A 21,763-nucleotide genomic window follows, 5' to 3' on the forward strand; every position below is an offset into this window, starting at 1 on the left:
GAAAAAAAAAAAAAAAAAAAAAAACAACCACAGGCATACAGCAACCAATGTAATGACGGGACACAGGAGAACGCGCCCCACCTGCTCCAGGGCTGGTCACCTGTTTCCTGCTCAGGAACCATCTAGGCATGAACTTGGCAATAAATAGCACCCAGATCGTGAAAAAAAGGGCACATGCTTTTCCTTTCCTTCTGCATCTGATATTTATGCCAAAGCAACATTATGTGTCTTAGTTAGCAAATGGAAAAGGGCTTCACTTGGGAAAATTTTCTGATTCTAACATGCCATCCTAAATAAACTGAAGAAGATAAAGCAGATCTAAATTATTGGGGGCAAAACTTTGCCTTTTTTTGGAGGTGATTTTTGTTCTTTTTCTTTAATGCTCTGAGCGTATGATGCTCTAGGTATCTGAATTATTGAACGCAGTTTGTAAGTATTTCCCCGATTCTTTTAAAAAAATTTAAAACCACTTTTTGGGTATATTTTGTTGTGTATTGTTTGCTTTAAAATGTTCATTTGATTTGGGGTCAGCTTTAGTTTCCAATCTGGGACAAGGGAAGCCAACTTCTAAGGGTGCTTATAGAATTTACATAAGAAATATCTTTTATTCCATTGAAAGCATTTTTGAGGTCTCTTTTCTCCCTATCTCTTTTCTCTGCTCTTGGGATAGAGTTTAATTGCTTCTCCCCCAGGGAGAAGGCTTCTTAAAATAGCCCGTGGTTCCTCCATAGGGTGCTCCTTCTAAAAAGGTATGTTGCTGAAGTACAAACCCAGCACTATTTTTTCTTACTGCATTAAAGACAGAACAAGGTGTAAAAACATTCGCACAAAAGCACATCCCGCAATTAAAGCTGTGTTGGTTAGGTTGCTTTCAAAGAAGTTTTTTTTTTTTTTTCTTTTCCTTTTCCTTTTTTTCCTCCCTCTGAAGCCTCCTGAATCTCTCACATGCTAGTTGAGCTTTAATAGGGTGGGGAGTAATGGAGAACTCATCGGATCTGTAATAGCTCTTCACTTGACTGCAGCCAGCAATAACAGCAGGAGCAGCCAGAGATAAGAGAGAGGGAGAGAGAGAGAGAGAGAGAGAGAGAGAGAGAGAGTGTGTGTGGAAGAGAGAGAGGAGAGAGAGGAGAGGGAGAGGAACGCACTCCAAAGCTGCTACTTTTTTTCCTCCCCTTCTCTTTCCCCCCATCCCAGGATCCAATGATAGCTGGACAAGTCAGTAAGCCCTTGCTGTCAGCGCAGAGTGAAATGAATGCGGAGTTGAGAGGTGAAGACAAGGCTGCTACTTCAGACAGCGAGCTGAATGAGTCCCTGCTTGCGCCTGTGGAATCAAATGACAACGAGGACACTCCCAGCAAGCTCTTCGGTAAGTCTGTCTAGGTATTTCATTTCAGTCCTACCGTGTTGTCCGGAAGAGCAATCCAACCCCTCACCCCCCCCCCCGCTGGTTGTTCATTCAATTTTCTTCTAAGTACTAAAGAGGAGTTTCGCATCTTGGAGGTGCTAAGCCACCAAAGCTGATCCCAGCTGGCTGGGAGGTTGTCCTCCAAACTTTTACCAACAAGGAACTTATTTGCTGCCCATTTTGATTTGTCAAATATTGCTGGTGTTCCCAGGTTGGAAATTATTTGGAAAAAAAAAAAACAAGAAAAGAAAATGGTACTAATAATCAGGAAATCAGTTGCATTGTGAGAATTGGTTAACATTTATTGAATAAATATCGACTCGGTTTCGGGTTGCTTCGCAGCCTTTTGTTAAGGGGAAAGAGTAAAGAGTTATTATCTGTAGTCAAAAGACTAGAGAGGAGGATTGAAAAATATCAATACAAGTCGTGCTATGCCAGGTAAACAAAGGTGGCTACGGGAATTGCTCAAAGAAATAACATTTAGTCAACACAATCAGGACGAATACTTCTTTTAAAGGGATGCTGAGAGAATTAAATAGTGGCTTTGCATCCCTCCTCCACCCCTCTCCCCTTTAACATTATGTTGATAGCCTACTACTGAACGTGGAAGAGGCAGCCCATGGAAGAGGCAGCCCGGGACCTTTCAGGAATCTTTGTTTCATAAACAAAACAAGAACAAGCAGACTGCCACTCCAGCCAAGACATCTGTCATTCAAACAGATGACACTTTGTAAGCCAACTCAAGCAACTGTGATCTCTAATCAGAAAGGGGAGCGGGTTGTTGAGGCGGGTGCCTGAATGATAGATGTTGATAGATGTCTCTGCTTGAGAAACACTTTATGGTTCAGTGTGACATTAGATTTTCAGAGCAATTGTCCCTGAAACACTTGCTTTTAATTATTTTCAGATTGTGTGTGTGTGTGTTTGCACATGTCTGTGTATATACTAACCTGATGTAATATATCATGTAGAGTGAGAATTGCTTGCTCTCAGGTTAAAAGACAGTCAGATGCCCGAACTTCAAAGAAGAGCCAATGTAATCGGAGAGACTACCTTGTTAAGAAAGTCATTAATTCAGCTTAAGAGAAAGACTTTATTTTTTAGCTTATAGAAAGAAAGCTGCCTTGACAGTTAGTTGGGTGACTCTCGGCCACTTTCAGTAAAAGAGGTTCTCCCTAATTTTAAATGCTCCCTGAGTTAAACATCAGAGTGGGGTTGCTGAGAAACTTTGCTTTTTAAATTCCTTTGGGCAAAATACTGATTTGTACTTAAGAATATAGTAGATGCTGGTTTCAAGAAATCCTTCAAGATTACCATTTCTTCGAAAGGGTGTTATCTCTGATATAAAATTTCCAAACCTAGGCATTAAGGTTTTATCATTTTCACTCTAAAGAATTATTTTGTTGTTGTTTTAAGTTTTTACCTACATAGGAAGAGTTAGGTCCTAAAACGCCTATTTCATTTTAGGAGGCTAGGGAGAGAAGTCAGATAAAATTATAAATTTCAGGTAGGCAAAAGCCTCAATCATATCCTCTGATGTAGAGGATGCCACATAAGCGCTCTGACTTTTTAAAAGTTCAACATGGCTTGCAGATGCTGAATTATTTGTTCCTAAATTTTGCATACATTTTTAAAAAAAGTAAATACATTTTGCAGACTGGGGTTTATAGCTCCAACTTGTTTTCTTTCAAGTAAACCAACAGAGAGATGATTAATTTGGCTTCTTAATATTTATTTAGTTTGCTCAATATTGAAAATTGTTATAGATTTCTTATTCTACTTACTGATTTGCATGCTTAGAGAAATAAAATTCTAAAAATCTAGCAGTGTCAGAGATTTGAATTAAAAGTTTGCTGAAATACGTTTCAGAGGTATCTTTATGAGATGCCATAAACTAAGAAATCATATTGTGAGTTAAAAATCATAGTGGGCTTTGAGAGGCACCCACCTTCATCTTGAGATCGTCTACTGTGTCCTATATTTTAGACTCCTGTTGTATTCACTTGTCTTTTGTTTCTAGATTACTTTTGAAACACAGTGTGAATCTTACCTCATTTTCATTTAGGTAAAGAAGAAATTCCTTTATTAATAATTTTGAAAACTTTGAAAAAAAATGAAGACAATAAGAGGTGGTAACTAGCCCCTCAGGAGGAGAGGACTCCAGTGGTTTTTTAAGGTTTTTCAAGCATTTAGGTCTATTGTATTCTCACTTTTGAATATTCCTAAAACTTGCCCTTGGGAATTTTAGTTTACATAAGTGTCTAAAACTTTCTAGATTAAATTCTGTCCTAGAATTTTTAGCAACTTTGGTGACACACTTTAAGGGACCATATTCTATTTGATATGCATTTATTCAAGTATTTATTTTTGTTTTTAGGTGTAGTTCTGAGTGTATTCACTACTTGATAACAAAAATTGTATCTCTCCCTAATGGTTCCGAATATCCACATTTTCTCTGGAGAATGATTTTTCCAGTATACTCTGTCTCAAACCATCATTCCTGTAGTATACACTGTGTTACTAGAAATGGTGCTTCTCTAATGTAAGAGGCAGATTAAGGGAAATCATGTGCATCTTGATATTTTTAGTGTCATGGGGAGACATTGCCCGACAACAGGAAACAAGAAGAGCTCCGTCTTCCTATTGTACCTGAAATTTCAGTATAAATGGATTTCTTTGAAGCCTATTCCCCCATCTGTGTCTCGCTCAAATTAGCGGTCCAGAGGACAAGCCTCTTTCTCTCACAGTATGGCACCTTCAGCCCAAAACTGCAGGAGAAAGGCTAATACTGATGCCCTCTATGGATAAACAAAGGAAATTCCAGGAACCATTGGGCTTTTTATGCCTCTCCTTAAATTGCACCTCTGCACTTAACAGCATCCAAAGGGAAACATACTGTGCAGAATGCTTCCGTGCTCTCAGCCGCTCAGAATACCAGAAGGAGAAGCAAGAAGCCATATGCCAGTCTAAGTAGAAAGTTCAGAAAAGGACCCTTGTGTTTTATAAAGTAATTACATCAGAGGTAACGTTTTGCTTAACTTGAACAGCCATGGAAACTAAAGTACACTTAGGAGAGATGAATCCACATTTCATTGAGAAACATGTGGTGAAGTTGTTCTCCATGATATCATTAAGTGGTGCATTATTTATTCTTGTAAAGCCTGTGGAATAGCTATCTCCATTTTCAGCTCATGACTGTATTATGCTAAGCTCTGAGCCACAGGAAGCAGTTTGTGGGGAAGAGGTTTGTGTGTATGTGTGTGCGTGTGTGTGTGTGTGTGTGTGTGTGTGTGTGTGTGTTTGCATTATCAGGAAATCTGGCACTGCGTCTCATGGTGCTCTGGCTGCATGATCAAATGAGTGATGTTACATAGGGCCAGTCACTGAATATGTGACAAGTGATCTACATATTAGAAACCATCCTCAAAACTCGCCTTTGGCAAGCAATCTCCAAGGGATGAAGTTGCTGTGTTTCTCTAGTGACATTTATAGCCCTCGTGTCAATGTGGTGCTTCACTTTTAGTTATGCCCATCAAGAATTCAGTGTTCCACAGTCAGTCAAGTTGGATGCTAAAATTCAAATGGTAGCATCAACAACTTGGCCAGGAAAATGGCTGCAGAAAAGATAAAAGTAATATATATCACTGGAAAAATATCTGTACTAAAGTTTTCCTGTGCACTCTTAGCTGAGGTAGTGAGACCTCATAAAACATGCCTTAAATATTTTCCCCCAAATATATTTGAGATTTAAAGATGATTTATTAACAGTATTTCTCCTTGGAATTTTTTTTTATTGTTTCAAGTTAAACCTTGTGATTGCTTTTCTTCAAGTTCCAACTCACTTGGGTGACGATGAGTCTCCCTGGCATTTTACTCAGATGGGCTGCCCTGAAGGTGAGCAGGGTGCCCAGCTCAGAACCTTGAACCATGATGCAAACACACCTCCAAATGTGAACACTGTGCCTGAAATTAAAAAAAAATCCTTGGTTGATTTTCCCTCATGTATTTTCCTTGGTTAAAAGAAATTGCATGTAGCAATACTTATGAGGGTAGATACTTTCAATGTTATTTATCTGTGAACTATTAGAAAAGGGTTGAAACTTGATTCAGTGATTCCTCCATGCTAAGAGATATACTATGTTTGTTTTTCTTTTCCTTTTGGTGATTTTTCTCACAGAAACATGCATTATAAAATTTCCAAATTGCCATCCAGTTTGACTTGATTAGAATTTATGGCAGTGGAGTCTTTTCAATGACAAAAGGATAAAGGACTAAGTTGTCTCACCCCTTGAGACAGTGGTCTCTGCAGGTCAATGTGGAGGTCACTGCAGGGTATTCTAGGAACTGAACATTGGGGTGATGGTACATCTCCTCTGTGTAAAAGTGGGAGCCTTCATTACAGGATCACTGCCTTCATTACTTTATTTAAATGTCTCTCTCGAGGTTTTAATACCTTGGGTGTTCACAGTATTCTGAAAAAATATGCTGGAGCCTGTAATCAGTGCATAGGGCTTAAGCCCAAGAGGGATTTGGTTGGGAGATGATGAGGAAAATTCTCTAGAGAAATACATTTATTCAAAGCATGGTTTATGTTCTGTATTTTTTAAAAGTTTTTATATTAATATCAATTGAAAATTCATATTCTCTTTCATTGAAGAAAGTATATTTTCTTAGGAAAATGTGAATGGAGCATATTTTAAAACCAACTAAGTAATTTGAGTAATAGAGTCTATGCAAAAACATTTATTTTAAATAAATCAGAAACCTGTATTTGTGTAGGTAAATAGTATGCATGATAAGGTATTTGTGAAATACTAATTATAGTTTAATAGTCAAACAAGCCCTTTTTTGCTCTCTGACTACTTGAGGAGGAAAATGCACATTTAGATACTTTTTTTTACATTAGGAAAATCTAATGCACAGAGGTTCTTCTTTAAAAAGAAATCAGAGGTTCTGTGCATTTAGACATCTAGTTTAGTAGGGTTTTTCTCTCTAGAAAACCATTGTAATGCTGCATGGATAAATAAATCCATTTTAGCATGAATGTGTCAGCTTTGAAATAAAATTAAATCTGGATAGAGAGGCACTGATGTTCACACTTGTCACCATATTTGTTCATTGCACGGTGCTCATTTCTAAGTGGCACTTCAGTAGAGAACAGGACAGAGTGTGTGACTGCAGGTACAGTGGGGACTTTCTTGGTGCCTTCCTTCCATCCACATTCCCGTACCTAGGGATGCTCAGGGCAGGCTGCTGTTGAAAGAAGCAAAGTTCAATACTACACTGTTCAAAACTACAATATGGCAATGCATTAGCAAATCAAAATGCTAATGTGGCTTTTCAGTTCTTCCTTGTATTTGGATTGCTGTGGTTGCCATATATTGTTGCTGTTAAATGGCTCTAAAAGATAGTTGGAAATAAGACAAGTGATTAGAAATTAGATCAATCTATGCATCGTCACCCCTCTAAATTATCCCATTTCAATATTTTGAATTTCTTGGGTTTTTCTGATTTAAAGGTTACCTAGCATTATTACGGTGCTTTTGTAGTTCACCCGTCTCAGTTTATGTCATAATTAATAGATAGAGGTGCATTCTAGATTCAACTTCTAAAACTCGGCCCTTAAGTAAAGTGCCTTCTTTCTTCAACACCTGGTTTAATTATTGAGTTAGCATTAGTCTTTTCAATAATTAACCACAGAAAATTTCTCCCACTTCAGCAATGAGATTGAAGTTAACCATTTCAAGTGGGCCTTGTTTGTTATGACACAGTAAACAGATAATTTGTGAAGGAACTGGTACTTTCTTTGATGGACGACCTTGCTGGTTTATGTTTGGGAATTAATAATACATCAGACATTCACACATTAAAAAGAAAGTAGATATGAAAAGGAAGGGGAGAGGGCCCCGTTCTGCTACTGGGCTGCACCTGATTATTCAGCCCTTCCCTGGGAAGGCAGAGGCAATCACAGAAGGCACATTGGCCCAGAGAGGCGCCTGGCTTCACTTAACATAGTTCTTGATATATTATGCTAAAGAAAAAGGTAGCAAAGAGTTTATACCAAACCGGCACCCTGTCAGGGGGCAATCTGAATAAAGTTTCCTGCTGTCAGGTTAATAAATTTTTTAAAAATATCCAAAGGCTGAGGTAGCTATGGAAAGCCCATAGTAACGGTTACCATTCTTCAGCGCTTGGGTTTCTCTTTAATATCCAGCTCTGGCTCTGGAATTCCCTCATCTGTTGTTTTCCTAGGTTCTGTACTTTGCTGATGTTTTTTTTCAGTTTACCTTTGATGCCTGCCTTTACCGTTTCACTTCAGTGTTTATACTTTGAAATTTCAAACTTCCTAGGAACGAGTGAGCATAATTTGTTTTGAATTTTTATATGATATTTTACAGTTGAACATACAGAATACCTTCTCATACTATGATTCTAAATGAGGTTCTAAGTCTATCAGTGCATGTCTTTTCTTTAGGAATACCTTCAAGGAGTATTTAAATTAAAAATTCCCTCAAAACTTCATTTGGACAACATAGGAGTATTTGATGATATCTGATTATTAAACACGTTGATCTCATTCTTAATCTTCTAAATGTAAACTCTGTCTTCTGATTCTCAGAGTCTAATGTCATAAAAACACGAGACATGGGCAGACTTCTTTGGTGATTGATATCTGTTACTCTGTTATGACACATAGGATTGACCTATCAGAAATGGGGTAAAAGCTTTCATAGGATGAATGTAGAGGTTAGAAAGAATAACACTGAATTTCTTTTGGTTAAAGTTTGTCATCCTCAGAGAAATGGAAATTAACTTTGTTTTATAAGTATTCCAAGGTAATTTTTAAAACCATGGCACGAAATGTATATATCTCCTAAAATCCTTTTCCTAATAAGCTGTTTGTATTTTTAAACTTCTAGTCTATTAAATGAATGTCTTATTTTATTTAAGAATCCAAAAGAAAACCCTTACTCAAACTTTATTCTTAATCTTTTTAAGTGCTTTTAAGGTTTCATGTAGAAGAATTTGCTATAATTTTCTGAAAGAATTAGCCACCTGAAACACTAATACAGTCTAAGTTGTTTCGTTGGAGGGCCACACTGTCTCATGACAACTGTTTAAAAATATGAGAAAAAAGATCAGATTACAATAAGAGAAACCAAATGTCCATACATAGAAACTAAATGTTTAAGGTTTGCTATACTGAAGACCATTTGAAATAAGATTGTGTAACAAAACCTGCATTCATTCATAAAGGTGGTAAAAACTTGTCTTAGAAAATAACAAAAGTAAAATTTGTTAGTTTAGCCTGAGAGTGAACATGGAGGTATTTTTAGGACACTTATAATGTAGCAGAGACCCTACACAAAGGAATATGTTTGTCCTTCCATATATTGTTTGGAATTTTCTTAGTGTTTTATCTTTTCCTGTAAGATAATTGATGTTTTTTTAGATTGAGAGGCTTTCCAGATACCTTGTATTACTTTAATTTTGTCTTATTTTGAGGGGGAAAACTTAATTGTGTCAAGTTTGTAAAAGCCAAGAAATTCATATTTAAAGACTAATATCAGCACAGAGTTTTAAAATAACAATGGCCATTTTTTTGTTTTCTTAGTACTTCTATGCTTTATTTTTTTTCCATATTTTCTTTCTCAGGCTTCATGAATACACAGTGAATAAATATAATGCTATCCACATAAAGTGTTTGTGTACATCTCCTGTGTTTTTCTTCTATATTCCTACCATGCCTCCAATTGCCTCACTGAATGTGTAGTATGTATTTTCTCTATCATAAAATTAATAAAAGCTAATTTATAATAGTGTGCTTTCTCTTAGTCCATGCTATCTGCATATCATTTAAATGCACTTCTCCCATATTGTTGAATATTTAAAAAAAGTTTCCAGATAAATATTAAAATTAATAATTTACCAATAAAGGGCAACTAATTGTACTAGAGTATTGCTTCAGGTGTGCTTGGGCTAGAATCCAAGTTCAGTGTCTTCTTTAATGCTGGTGTTTACTAAGCAGAGGAGACAACAGAATTCCTCATAATTCATGCACTTTAATTCAGTCAACCAATTTGGAAGTTTCTGCACAATTTGACTTATAGAGAATATATGTATATTTAAAGCATACAAAAGTTGCCAATCTAGGGAAGACTGTGGAGATATAAATACTGTGACGCTAAGTATTTTTCTGTTTCTAGGGTAATCATACATCACAATATGAATATTTATTCTTTTGTTTTTTTAAGTAAAAGGCATTTGTTAAATAGCACACATGGTTTTTGTTGTAAATTCTTTTAAGAATTCCATGAGCCTAAATAGACATTTACATGTGTATGTGACAAGGTGGGGTGGGTGGGTGTTGTACTACAAAGAAATGACATTTTACTCATTTACTATTAAAATAGGTTGGTATAATTAATCTCTTTTGTGGTTATTGATGGCCACATATGTGGTGATTTGTCTTTTAATACTGAGATGGCAAGATTTATTTTTACAAATTAATGTTTTGGGGTTTCTCATTGCAGACGAGAATCATCAGAACAGAAAGAGGCTAAGGGATTAATTTGATGTAAAAATACAAACATTTAAAGCTGTTTAAAAAGCATGAAAAATTATTATTGCAGAGTGACTTTTTGTCAAAATCAACCAAGGGTAGTAGAGAATAAAAAATCAAATGAAACAACATATTTTCTAATATTTAAATATGTACAGATGTGGAAGTGGTGTGGAGAGTGAACTGCAAAACTGGCTTACATATTTTTTCTTCAGTATGTCTATTTCTTTTTTTTTCCTTTTTTCTTTAATTTGTCATATATAAGGTTTTTATATATAATCAGTGTGCATTGTAGCAGTTTATATTAAAAGTCAATGAAGTTTCAGTATATTTATTTCGTTTACTAAAATCTCACATAATAGAAATGGATCAAAAAGGAAACATACAGTTTGTAAAAGGAGAAGTATGAGGGAAATACTGCTGAAGTTAAGCTTTTTGGGGGGTGGGTATTGAGGATTGAACCCACAGCCTTACACATGCTAGGGAAGTTGCTCTACTACTGAGCTTACCCCGCAGCCCTTTTTGTTTTAGTTTATTTTGAAACGGTCCTGCTGGGTTGTACAGGCTGTCTTTGAACTTTTGATCCTCCTGCCTCAACATCTCAAGTAGGTATGAAAATTAACATGTTTGTAGACTGTTTAAATCCACATACTATATTGTGACATAGGAATGGATACATGTCTGAAACAGGATCATCTTTTTATGTGGGAAAACTTTCAGAAACTTTTGGGAGGAAATATAGATCACCGTTTGAAGGGTTGACTGGCTCATCAGATTCTAATTTCCACATTAAAGCAGGTTTTAGAAAGAAATTACCCAAAATCTCAGGTAGACTGGTCTATTTCTTTGCTTTAGTTCAGAGTCTTTACTTCCCCTATTATATTTTGTATTTATAATAATTTCCTGCTAAGCCAATTGGAAGCTGTAGGCAATTGGAAAAATGCTAAAATTATGTATCAAGCTTTACAGGGATTAATGTCTATAGCTGGAATACTTTTTAAAAAGAGGGGAGACTGGTCATGCTGGAGATTGCTGCTGGAGTTGAGATAGGTATGTCAGCTGAGAATGGCAGCTACGTGTCTTGTCATCTGTGGTGTATCAATATGTTTTTATAATGATACAATAACCTGAACCCTGTAGTGTTTTATGGACCTTTTGAGAATTCTTATGGATTCTTAGAGTGACGGAGGTCTGAGAAAAGATCTTGAAAGCTTTCACAAAATCTGGCTGGGTGACAGAAATCTACCATGACTGTTGATTTAGCTGCGAAGGAAGCCTATTGACTGGAACATCATTAAACTTTTAAGTTAAAACAAAAACCACAATGCAAATGGTAGGTACAGAGGGTAAGAGGTACCCAAAGTGACAGTAGAAATTAACAAGTGCTGAAGCTTCTTAGGGAAGAGGCGAAAGGCAGCAAGCATATTGTCAATCTTGAGCTGCTCCTTAGAAACAGGATTTTGTTTATACACTGTTTTGTTCTGAGTATTTCAGCATGCATTGGAAATCTGTATTGGTGCATTTCCTTCATGGAATCTGTCAGAATTGATTGTTGCTCTTTCATTTTGCCTGGCTATTTTTAGTCAATGATAAATAAAGAACTTGAATTGTGAATCTGGCACCAATGAGATATAAAACCAGAAACAGCAGAAAATAGTCACGATGAGTAACTTCACATCAGTATATGCACGGAGATCTCAATCCCCTTAACATTTGTAATACTGCTAATTTCTATGGGCTTTTAAGAATACACTTCCACATGAGCTCTCAAAACCCATAAAAGTGTGGCATGTAAAGTAAATTGTTTGTCACTTGCCAACGACCTGCCATATTTATTGTCAGGAGAAATGGACATTAGTTGGAAAAGCAGTTGTTAAAGGCCAAACAATTTTTAAAGATGGCAAAGATGCGCGAGGGTTTTCCTTTTTCTAACAATGAGCCACCCCTTCAGACATCAAAAGACAAGATAATAAGACACTTCAAGCACAATTCAAGATTATATTCAACATCTAAAGGCTCATCTCTTGTCAGTTTGCATTTACTCTCCCAGGGATGTAACGCTTCTATCATCTTTCTGTCAAGAAAGTCTGGCAGAAGAAGCAAGGGCTCTTATTTCACACACTTAGGGTTTTTTATCAAATAGCCCACACTCGCTCGGATTCAGCAAAAATGGGGGGATAATTTGAAGAAGGTCATGCACAAGTACAAAAATCCCATATTGATTTGTGTGATTAGAAGGCATTAAAATTGGACGTTTATGTTAGTTGCTGAGACATTTCGTCGGTTTATTTGGTAATACACTTTTTCAGCCTAGAAAAAGAAAGATGACTTAAGATTTTAAAACAGATGACTGAAAGCTGAAATTGTTTGTTTTAATGTGGTTGTGTTTGAACATTTAACAAGTGGACATAAAAATAATGTAATGCTTTTAGCTTAACAATCTGCAATTAGCTTATATAGTGAAATATTTTGCGCCATGTAAAGCACACTAGCACAGCAGTGCTATCAGATGAACTACAAATATATGTGGAATTATTTCCTAAATACTTTAAAATTGATTTCATATATTTAATATATAGATGGAAGATGATGGCATTTCCAATATAAATTTAATTATGAAGCTATTTTACAATGGTTATCAAGTTTTTTAACATTTTGCACTCTTTGAAATTACAATGTCATTATATTTGTCATTTTTTGCCAGCCTTAATATAAATGCCCTTTTCCAGAGAGGCTGCTAAAGAATAAGTAAGCGTTTTTATTATTTTCATTCTCTGATAAAATTCATCACGTGTCATTGTTTGCTCTCTGATAGTCACAGCCCAGCACAAAGGAACACTCATTTTTCTTTTTGGTGGGGGCCTGGTTATAGAAGTTAGAAGAACCAGCTTTTTCTCTCAAAATAAAACAACTGATAAAAATAAAACCATGATATCCTGGGATCGTGTCTATATTGAATCTTTGAAATTACTTTTCCTACGAATTTTCATCTACTCTCTGTGTCTCCACTTCTTATATTTCTCCTCTTTGCTGTGAAGTGCTTTTGCATCTGCCTTTCTTACTTTTGTGGCACTTTCCCCCATCAAAACAAGGGAAGCAGACAAACGTATAGCATAGTTACAGTGTGTAATAGAAGCGAAAACCCATTTCCCCTATTTACTGCATGGTTATGTTCTGTACTCTGCGGTTTATGCATTGAATGTTCAACAGTGAATTCATCCATTCAACAAATGTTTGCCAAGTGCCCGTGGTGGGTACTGGGTTGTGCTCAGGATTCCATGGAGAATGCACTAGATAATGTGAATCACCTAGTGCACCAGGCAGGTGGTGACAGTGCAGCAGTCCGCAACACAAGCTCACCCCGCCCTCATGCAGCATGCAGTCCTCATTATGTACTAACATCATTGTCCCCCCAGTACTGGGGTTGGAACCCAGGGCCTTTGCACTGAACTACATCCCCAACTCTTTTTAAAATTTTTATTTTGAGACAGGCTCTCATTAAGTTTCTATATTGCCCAGACTGGTCTGGAACTTGGGATCTTCCTGCCTCAGCCTCCCAGAGTGCTGGGATTACAGGTATTGACCACAGTATCTAGCTGCTAGTATTTTATTTTTCTTCATCATTTGTAGTATCTCTTGTACAGATTTTAAGGTTCAAAGTCCTGCATCTCAGGAGTTCAGGTGCCTGAACATTTTAGAAAAAAACTATTGTTCCCAAAATAATGGGAAAGAAAAAAGAAGTATGAAGTAATATTATCCCCAAAACAGTGGGATAGAAGGAAGGATTGTTAAGTGATTTGTGACCAGTTCTATTCACAATGTTTTCACCATAGGATTTGATACGTATGTTGTGGTTACTTAGCTATGTAGAACTGGAGAATAAACTAGAATTATCTTTTCCTCCTGTCTCTCCAGCCTCTACTCTCCCTCCCAAATGCATGTCTATCTCATAATATAATGCTGTATTGGAGGCTGAGTGGCTTTGAGCCTGGATCTGCTCTTTAGTAGCTTCTGGTCATAGTGCACCACATGCTTACACCTCAGCTTCTCCATTTCTGGATGAGACATTGCTAGTACTTGCTGCACACAGCTGTCTTGAGGTTGAAATCAAGTGATACGTGTAGAGTGCTGCAGAATGCCTACCTGGAATCTAATTAGCAGTCAACCACTACCACACTTTCTTAAGAGTTGAAATGAATTTGCCATGCTTAGAAAGAAATTAAGTTTTTAGCAGCAGATACCAGAAAACCAACAAGGAACTTTCTTAGGCCTTTGGAGTTAGCCATGGCTCTCCATAAAGAAGTATCAGTCCTTGAGTGTCTTAGACAGCAAAAGATCTGAGGGTCTTTCTTCTCGATGATAGTATTCTTCCTTTTTGGGTACATTAGTCACTGCTTTCTCTTAATACCTGTTCAGAAAGGGATTCAGATCCATAAATTGATGTTATGGTTTGGGTCTAGATGTCCCCCTAAAGCCTCATGTGGTTATAGGCTGGATCTAGAGTGTGTGAAGCTGGAATTGATTCATGATGCAGTGCTGGGCTCAAGGGCACTGGATTAAGAGTGTGAGTGCTGTCTACACTAAGTAGTCAGGATAAGATAAAAGGGGTAGGGAGACCCTGTTAACTTCTCTTAATACCTTTGCTGCCTTCTGTGTTCACTGTGTTGTTTCTGTTCTGTGATGCTTGTTTGCCATCCCAGCCTTGGAGCCAGCCAATTATGGACTGAAACCTTTACAAACTTTAAGCCAAATAAACCTTGGGTGTTGGGAATTTTGTCTCAGTAGCAAGAGAAAAGTAACTGACTGGTTTTCACCAGATTCTAGAAAGGGCAGTAATTTACCATCTTCATTCTGGAAAGCAGGTGGTTAAGAGTCAGAAGGATAGAAGAGGGATAGAAACATATCTTACTGTTCTCTAAATTTAACATGTTGGAGTGTACAGTTCTGTCAACTAATAATTTTCAAAAATAAATTTTGGCATTGAGAAGTGATAGGAAACCAGATGTGTGCATGTGTCAGTGATTGCTTGCTTGATTCATGGTCTGGTTGGTTACCCTGGTGGCTGTGTGCCTTTGAGGGGACTTCCTCCAATGCATGCTAGCTGTCTCTCCAAGGAGTTTTTCCATCTCGCAAGCCAACCATCCCATTGTCTCTTCTTTGACAACACTGGTGCCAAAATTATGAGTCTAGCCTTTGCCTATGGTGAAATTCTCTGAGGCCTTCCATGGGATGCTTTGTGACCATATAAAGGTGAACTATAAAAAGTTCCAGAGAGAGAAGAACATCCCATTGAAGTTGCTGGAAGATTTGAGAAGGGTGCAAGTTGGGTTCAAATCACTGCTTGTAACTGAGGCAGAGAGGTATGAGTCCTTAGGCCTCGATTTCCTTTTCTGTAATGTGAAGGTTAAAGTACCAGTCTGAGAAGATGTTGAGATTGTGTAAAGAAGAGAGAAGAGGTGCCTTCACATGAGAATATTTAATACATGCAAATTCCTTCTCACTGGTTAGACCAATGTATGTCTCTTAGCCTGGGAGCTGTTACTCTGATATGCTTTCATGGAAATGTGGATTAGATCTTAATGACTGGATTTTTTTTATCATTTTTGTTGTTGCTGCTGCTGTTATTTGTTTGTTCCATATTTGTAATACTAAGTAATGAGAATCCTTTTGAATATTGGTACATGCATATAAAATATTCTGATTATTTTCATCCCCATAATCTTTCATCTTTTCCTGTCCCTTCCCCCAGTCTTTCTTTAAAAGTCTATCTGCTGGTTTCTTGTCTTTCCTCTCTCCCTCCCTTCTTCCATCCTGATTGCTCATATAAGAGAAAACATACATTTAACTTTTTGAGACTGGTTTATTCTGCTTAACATGATGCTTGCTCTCCAGTTCCACCGATTTTCTTGAAAATGATACGATTTTGTACTTCTTTATGACAGAATTATATATATATATATGAATATGAAAAAAATATATATCACATTTTCTTTATCTGTTGACAGGCATCTAGGCTGGGAATGTAAACTAGTACAACTACTATGGAAATCAGTATGGACATGCTTCAAAAACTGAAAATAGACATAACATTTGATCTACCTATACCAGTCCTTGGTATAGTCAAATAATTAAAGACAACATAACATAATGATATATGCATACCCATGCTTTACAGTATAGCTTGGGATTTTCAGTGATAAGATTTGCTTTCACAGTCTATCCCCATAAAAGCCAAAACTCAAGCTACAGAGAGAGAATAATTTCTGCTTCAGAAGTATAGAAGATTCAACTAGGTTGTGGCTTTTGTTGTAGTAGGGAGCTTTCTTCTGTCCCCAAAGTGAAATACTTCTCCCAAAGTTTAGTTATGTGTTATGTAACTGAAACATGGCTGCCCCTAGAATTTTATGTCTTCATTCCTTAGGAAGACTTTATAGTCGTTACTTTTTAATCTTCAAGAATGGATCATTTATGTTTTATATTAATTTAAAAATGTCTTTAAAAATCTGTCACTGTAACACTTCTAAGAATTCAATTTGCTTTGAATATTTAAGTAGTCTAAATTGACATTGGAAGTCATATTTGGGGGAAATATGTTATTACCTTTATGAGGATAGAGATTTGGGTTGAGATTACAAAAACCTTTTTTTTTCTATACACCATAATAGTCAAGATCACTAAGGGAGCATTTTTGTTGTTATTGTTACCATAGCAACTGGTTTTTAATTACATAATTACATATTCATGCTCCATGCACATGTCTCAGAAATTATTGGTACTTTCAAAACCACTTATTTAACTGCATCAATAAAATTTGATAGATGGTGATAGTAACAAATTAAATCATGTTTGTATATATTTGTGTTGATATTAAGTAGAAAGACAAAAACTTTCCTTTAAGCCAATGGTAATGACCTCTCCTTTTATGTGCTGTGTTTGACAGTTTTGACTTTTACCTCTGCATGTATGGACGTATGGCCCATTAGCTATCCTAATTCCATAGCTGTTCTGCTGTGGTTTTATCATTGGTACCCAAACTTAGGTTTGTCTCTATCTGCCTGTACCACTGGATAGTTTTGGTGTCTTAGTTACTTTTCTCTTGTTGCTGAGAAAAAAATACCCAACACCCAAAGTTAAAGGGGAAAAGGGTTTATTTAACTCACAGTTTGTAGAGGTTTCAGTCCATAATCAGCTGGCTCCAAGGCAAGGGCTGCACATGGTCAAAAGGGTAACAGGTCATGGTGGTGGAAGACAGCAAAAGCAACAAGAGACTAACAGCATCTTTCTGCCCCTTTTATTCAAACTACTGGGATTAGGGTAGTGGCAAAAACCAATCCCTCACACTTAGTGATTTAGTAATCATATGCCCTTAACTCGGCATTATAGTTTCTAGATTCAGCTACTTTCAAAATAGCCCACCTCATTCACGTGAGGCTTTGGGGGGACATCTAAACACAAGCCATAACAGTTGGCATGAAAAGGATAATGTTGGGAGTGCAGACAAAGTTGAGCCACCTTACAGGGTTTATATTACACAGAAAAATAAAACCCATACCATCACACTGTGGTCATGGATTGGGACCAGAGCTCTTTGCTGAATCTCATCCAACTCTGAGGTTCAAGGTCATGCCATTCCCTGATGGCTACCACCTGGAAGACCTTTCAGCAAGCATCACACTCTACAGCTGAATCTTCCAACTTCTCATATTCTTATAAAAATGAAATGCATTCTTAATCAGTCTAAGCTAACAGCACCCAAGAGGAAACTTGCTTCTTCTAAATAAGACTTAGGGTATTTTTTTGGTTTCTACTATTTTCCAGATTTCTTTGCTTTTATATTTCATGAAAGTTCAAAAATCTTCTTGAGTTATTTAGAAATTTTCATAGTCTTTGAAGCCCCTTATGAATGGGTAACCTGGGAGAGTGGGTTGGAAAATGGGGAGATGTTGTGTAGAGGATAGTTTCAGTTAGACAAGAGGAATACATTTTAGTGATCGGTCACATAATCTATTAAATTTACAATATATTAATAATATATTGTATATGAAAAATTTCCAGATAAGTAAATGTTAAACATTCTCACCACAAAAAGTATGCAGAATATGGGCTGGGGATTTAGCTCAGTGGCACTGCGCTGCCTTGCAAGCACATGGTCCTGAGTTCGATCCCCAGTACCAAAACAACAACAACAAAACAAAAAAAGTACACAGTATAATAGATGTGTTAATTAGCTTGGTTTGATCATTCCACAATATCAGAATATCACATTCCACCCTATTAATATATGTACTTACTACTTATCAATTAAAATAAAATTTAAAAATAGAATGTTTAGCTTACCTTTCATTTAAAAGAAAAGAGACTTGTTCATTCTGAGGCTTTTTTTTAAAGATTTGCCTGTGAAAATAGCAATAATTTTGCATTGCTTTTTGGAAGAACACCTTGGTCTTGGTTTTCTTATTCTTCAGAAATACATTCTTTCATATCAGTTATCATTCTTTTAGAGAAAAAAGAATCTATATAACAGTACATTTTTAGCCAATACCACTTTCTTTCAATTAGATGAAAAGGTCCAGCTGTGAATAATCACTTAATACCTCGAAGTGTTCTCTAAATTTCTTATCATGAACTCATTGATGAGAGCTTAATTTTTTTTGCAAAATTAACACTGACTGAGCGTGCTTCAACCTTTCCTCTTCCCTCTTCTTTTGGTCAAAATATTTTGGGTAAGCTGATTTTCCACTTTGCAATGAATCTTGCCTGCCTTATGTTTCAAATATTCTTTCATCCCACCCACCCCCACTTTGCAGTCCTTCCCAGTGTTTGTCTAGTATTATAATGACTTCTGCATTTATCAGCCTCCTTTGCTGAGTAGCAAGCCCCTCGAGGACAGATAATAGATCTTGCATATATTAAGCGCCAGATAAATGTTTTTTGAATTGAACTGCTTCTGAATTGGATGTTTCTGAACATCATTCACACTTGGTAAATAATTACTGAATATTAAGGGAAAATAGACTACCTACAGGAGTCCACTGGATGTATGGATATATGGAAGTAAGGATGTATGTAATATCTGTGTGTGTGTGTGTGTGTGTGTGTGTGTGTGTGTGAGTGTTTTGTGTTTATGGTATGTGTGTGTGCATATCACCAAATACCTAAAATAAGGAGAGGTACTTATTCATATAGTCAACAGATATTTATTGGCTACCATTGTGCTAAATATTATATTAGGTATTGAGAATACAGTGATAAATTAGGCAGAATTGGTCCGTGTTTTCATGGAGTTTATAGATGCTAGAAAACTCAAATACTTAGTAGTGCTTGTCTGGAAATTTAATAATTTGCCCTTATGAAATGTTCTCTGAAAAAGAAGAGCCAAATGCTGTTGGAACGAATAATGGGAGAGAGGCATGACTTGGCAGGTGGATCAGCTGTTCCAGAGGCTCTGGGTGGACAATATGTAGATATTACCTTGGTAAATTACTCCTCAGCTTTTGGCTCTAGCCTTGGGGGACTAACAAACAGAATGGTCTACTGATGGCTGCTGGGAGTCTTACCTGTACTTGTCTGCCCATCTTTCCTTGGACAAAGAGATGTTATGGGTCCAAAGCAGATAATCAGGTGCTCTCTCCTATAAATTTTGGACTGAGTGATTAAAAAACTGAGAAACAGCTTGAGTGTGTCTAGGTGGTGGTTCTCCAAGAGAGTGTCCATTAATTTTTGTCACCTTGATTCATACCAGAGTCTTGGTTGTTATCTTTCCTATAAACCAGATCTTTAGCTACTTGGATTCTGATAGCCACTCCAAGCCATTACAATAAAAGTTTTTCTTATCCCTCTCTGCTTAATCCAGAGGTGGTTTATGTTACTTGCAACTGAAGAATGCTATGTACTGTTATGTTTGTGATTTTGTGATTTCTGGGCTTCATTTAGACCAGGCACTTTTCTAAAATTGGTACCTCAAAGTTCAAGCAGTGTAGATAGGTGTTCTAGCTTGGGGGAATAGCATGCACAAAAGAAACAGAGTGAGCAGAATCTTCTCATAGTTAGTGGGAACCTTAGCTGTAGTTGTTGACTTGAGTGCTTACATGAAGTTCTCCATATGAGTTTGGTTCTTCATAGCCTGATGCCTGGGGTCCAAGGGTATGGAGAGAGGAGGAGAAAAGGAGAGGTAAGAGAGGGAGAGAGGGAGGGAGAGAAAAAGAGGGAGGAGAGAGAGGAAGAGGGAAGGCCGGAGGGAGAAAGGGGGAAAGGGAGGCGGGAGAGAGATAGAATGTGCCTTGCAACAGCTAGAGTTTTGTTACTTGTTACTTGGCCTTGGAAGTTAACTGCACCACTTCTCCTACTTCCTGTCCTTTAGAATTAAGTCATAAAGGTGTCCCATATGCAAAAAGAGGAAAATTAAACTGCAGTTTGATGGGAAGAATATCAACAAATTTATAGGCAAGTGCTTAAACCACCACAGAGGCAATATTATTTTTACGTATCTATTGCTTTTCTCTTTGATAAATTAAAATAAGTAAATGCATTTGGGAGGCAGTGTCCTCTTCTCAGTGACTAGGTATTGTAATGGATCAGAAAATGTCAGTTGAGACAAAGTTAAATGGGGGGTAATGCCTACGGTATTGAATAAGCACTGCTCAGTATGGCCTAGATATTTGTGTGTTTAGTTCCACTGAAGGTTACTTTTATTTTATCACTTTTATTTTCCTTGTAGAGATGAAAGGGTTTAGTTTAGATTTTGGAAACTGAGTGTTTACTCAATAAACATGAAAAAAAATAAAGGCAGTCTCATCTTAGGGTTTCAGGGGCAGATGGAAGATAGAATCAGGAAGTCTACTATGTCCACACTTATGACAGGCCATTGGTTACAGCAAATAAAAATAGATTTCCCAAACCTAACATATTAAGTTCAATACATTTCTCTTTGGTAATAACAGACAGAAATTTCAGTTATAGCAAACTATTTCTGAGGTTTATGTCTACCCCTAGACATTCTAAGGAAGAATGAGCTGATAAAAGAAAATTGGTTGGTTTGAAGGTATTTCAAGGGATTATTGCTGTTTATTTAAAAATTACCTATACTGTAATTTTCTAAAAATACATTCTAACTTTTAAAATACATTCTACATTCTAAAATATATTCTACCATTGAATATTGTTTCACTTCAGAGTGTTTTTTTCTGATAACGTCTAGGAGCCTTTCTTTTTATTTGTCTTGAATTCTTGTAAAAGTTTATTTTACATTTCTTAATTATGTCTAATAATTTCTAGAAAGAAGGATCCTCACTGGTAAGGATTAGTATCCTTTGTGTTTTAGGCAAAGAGGTGAATGCATAATGTGTGAGATTCTTTGTAATTCTCTTGAGGAAAGTAGAGGAGCAAAAGTTTCTCTTAAAACGTAGAAGGAACTGTGCTTCTCTGTACAGACTTAGCAAATCAAAACTTGCTCATCCTGCTGGGTGTTCAAATAGTGGGCAGGTTAAGAGGTTTTTCTTAACTGAAAAGTCATGAACTAAATTCTAAATCTTTTCACTCTCATGGGCAGTCTTGCCTAGAATCCTGTTTTCTTAGGCCCATAGCCCAGCCCTCCTTCTTCCCAGTGATACATGGGAAACCAGGATGGTTCTTTGTTTGATGCCACCTTTATACACAGTACTGCCAGGGAATGTGCCCAACTGGGAAGGAGAGCAGGGCACCAGAGAGTGCGGAGCTTAGTGCTTGGCACCATGGGCTACAGGCCATGGTGTGTATCACAAATAAGCAATATGAAATGCCAGTCTGCAGAACTATTC

General features: G+C 36.8%; 1 protein-coding gene across 2 annotated transcripts in view; it reads left to right on the top strand.

The window, feature by feature from the left end:
• Nucleotides 1–21,763, top strand: part of Pou6f2 (POU class 6 homeobox 2) — a 494,967-nt gene that overhangs the window by 108,235 nt on the left and 364,969 nt on the right. For both annotated transcript variants that reach the window (XM_033764838.1, XM_010610864.1), the window contains exon 2: nucleotides 1,195–1,366. In XM_033764838.1, the coding sequence (XP_033620729.1) occupies nucleotides 1,195–1,366 (172 nt within the window). The remainder of the gene's footprint in view (nucleotides 1–1,194; nucleotides 1,367–21,763) is intronic.

Source organism: Fukomys damarensis, unplaced genomic scaffold, assembly GCF_012274545.1.
Source record: "Fukomys damarensis isolate Sample0158 unplaced genomic scaffold, DMR_v1.0_HiC HiC_scaffold_17, whole genome shotgun sequence".
Taxonomy (NCBI): Eukaryota; Metazoa; Chordata; class Mammalia; order Rodentia; family Bathyergidae; genus Fukomys; species Fukomys damarensis.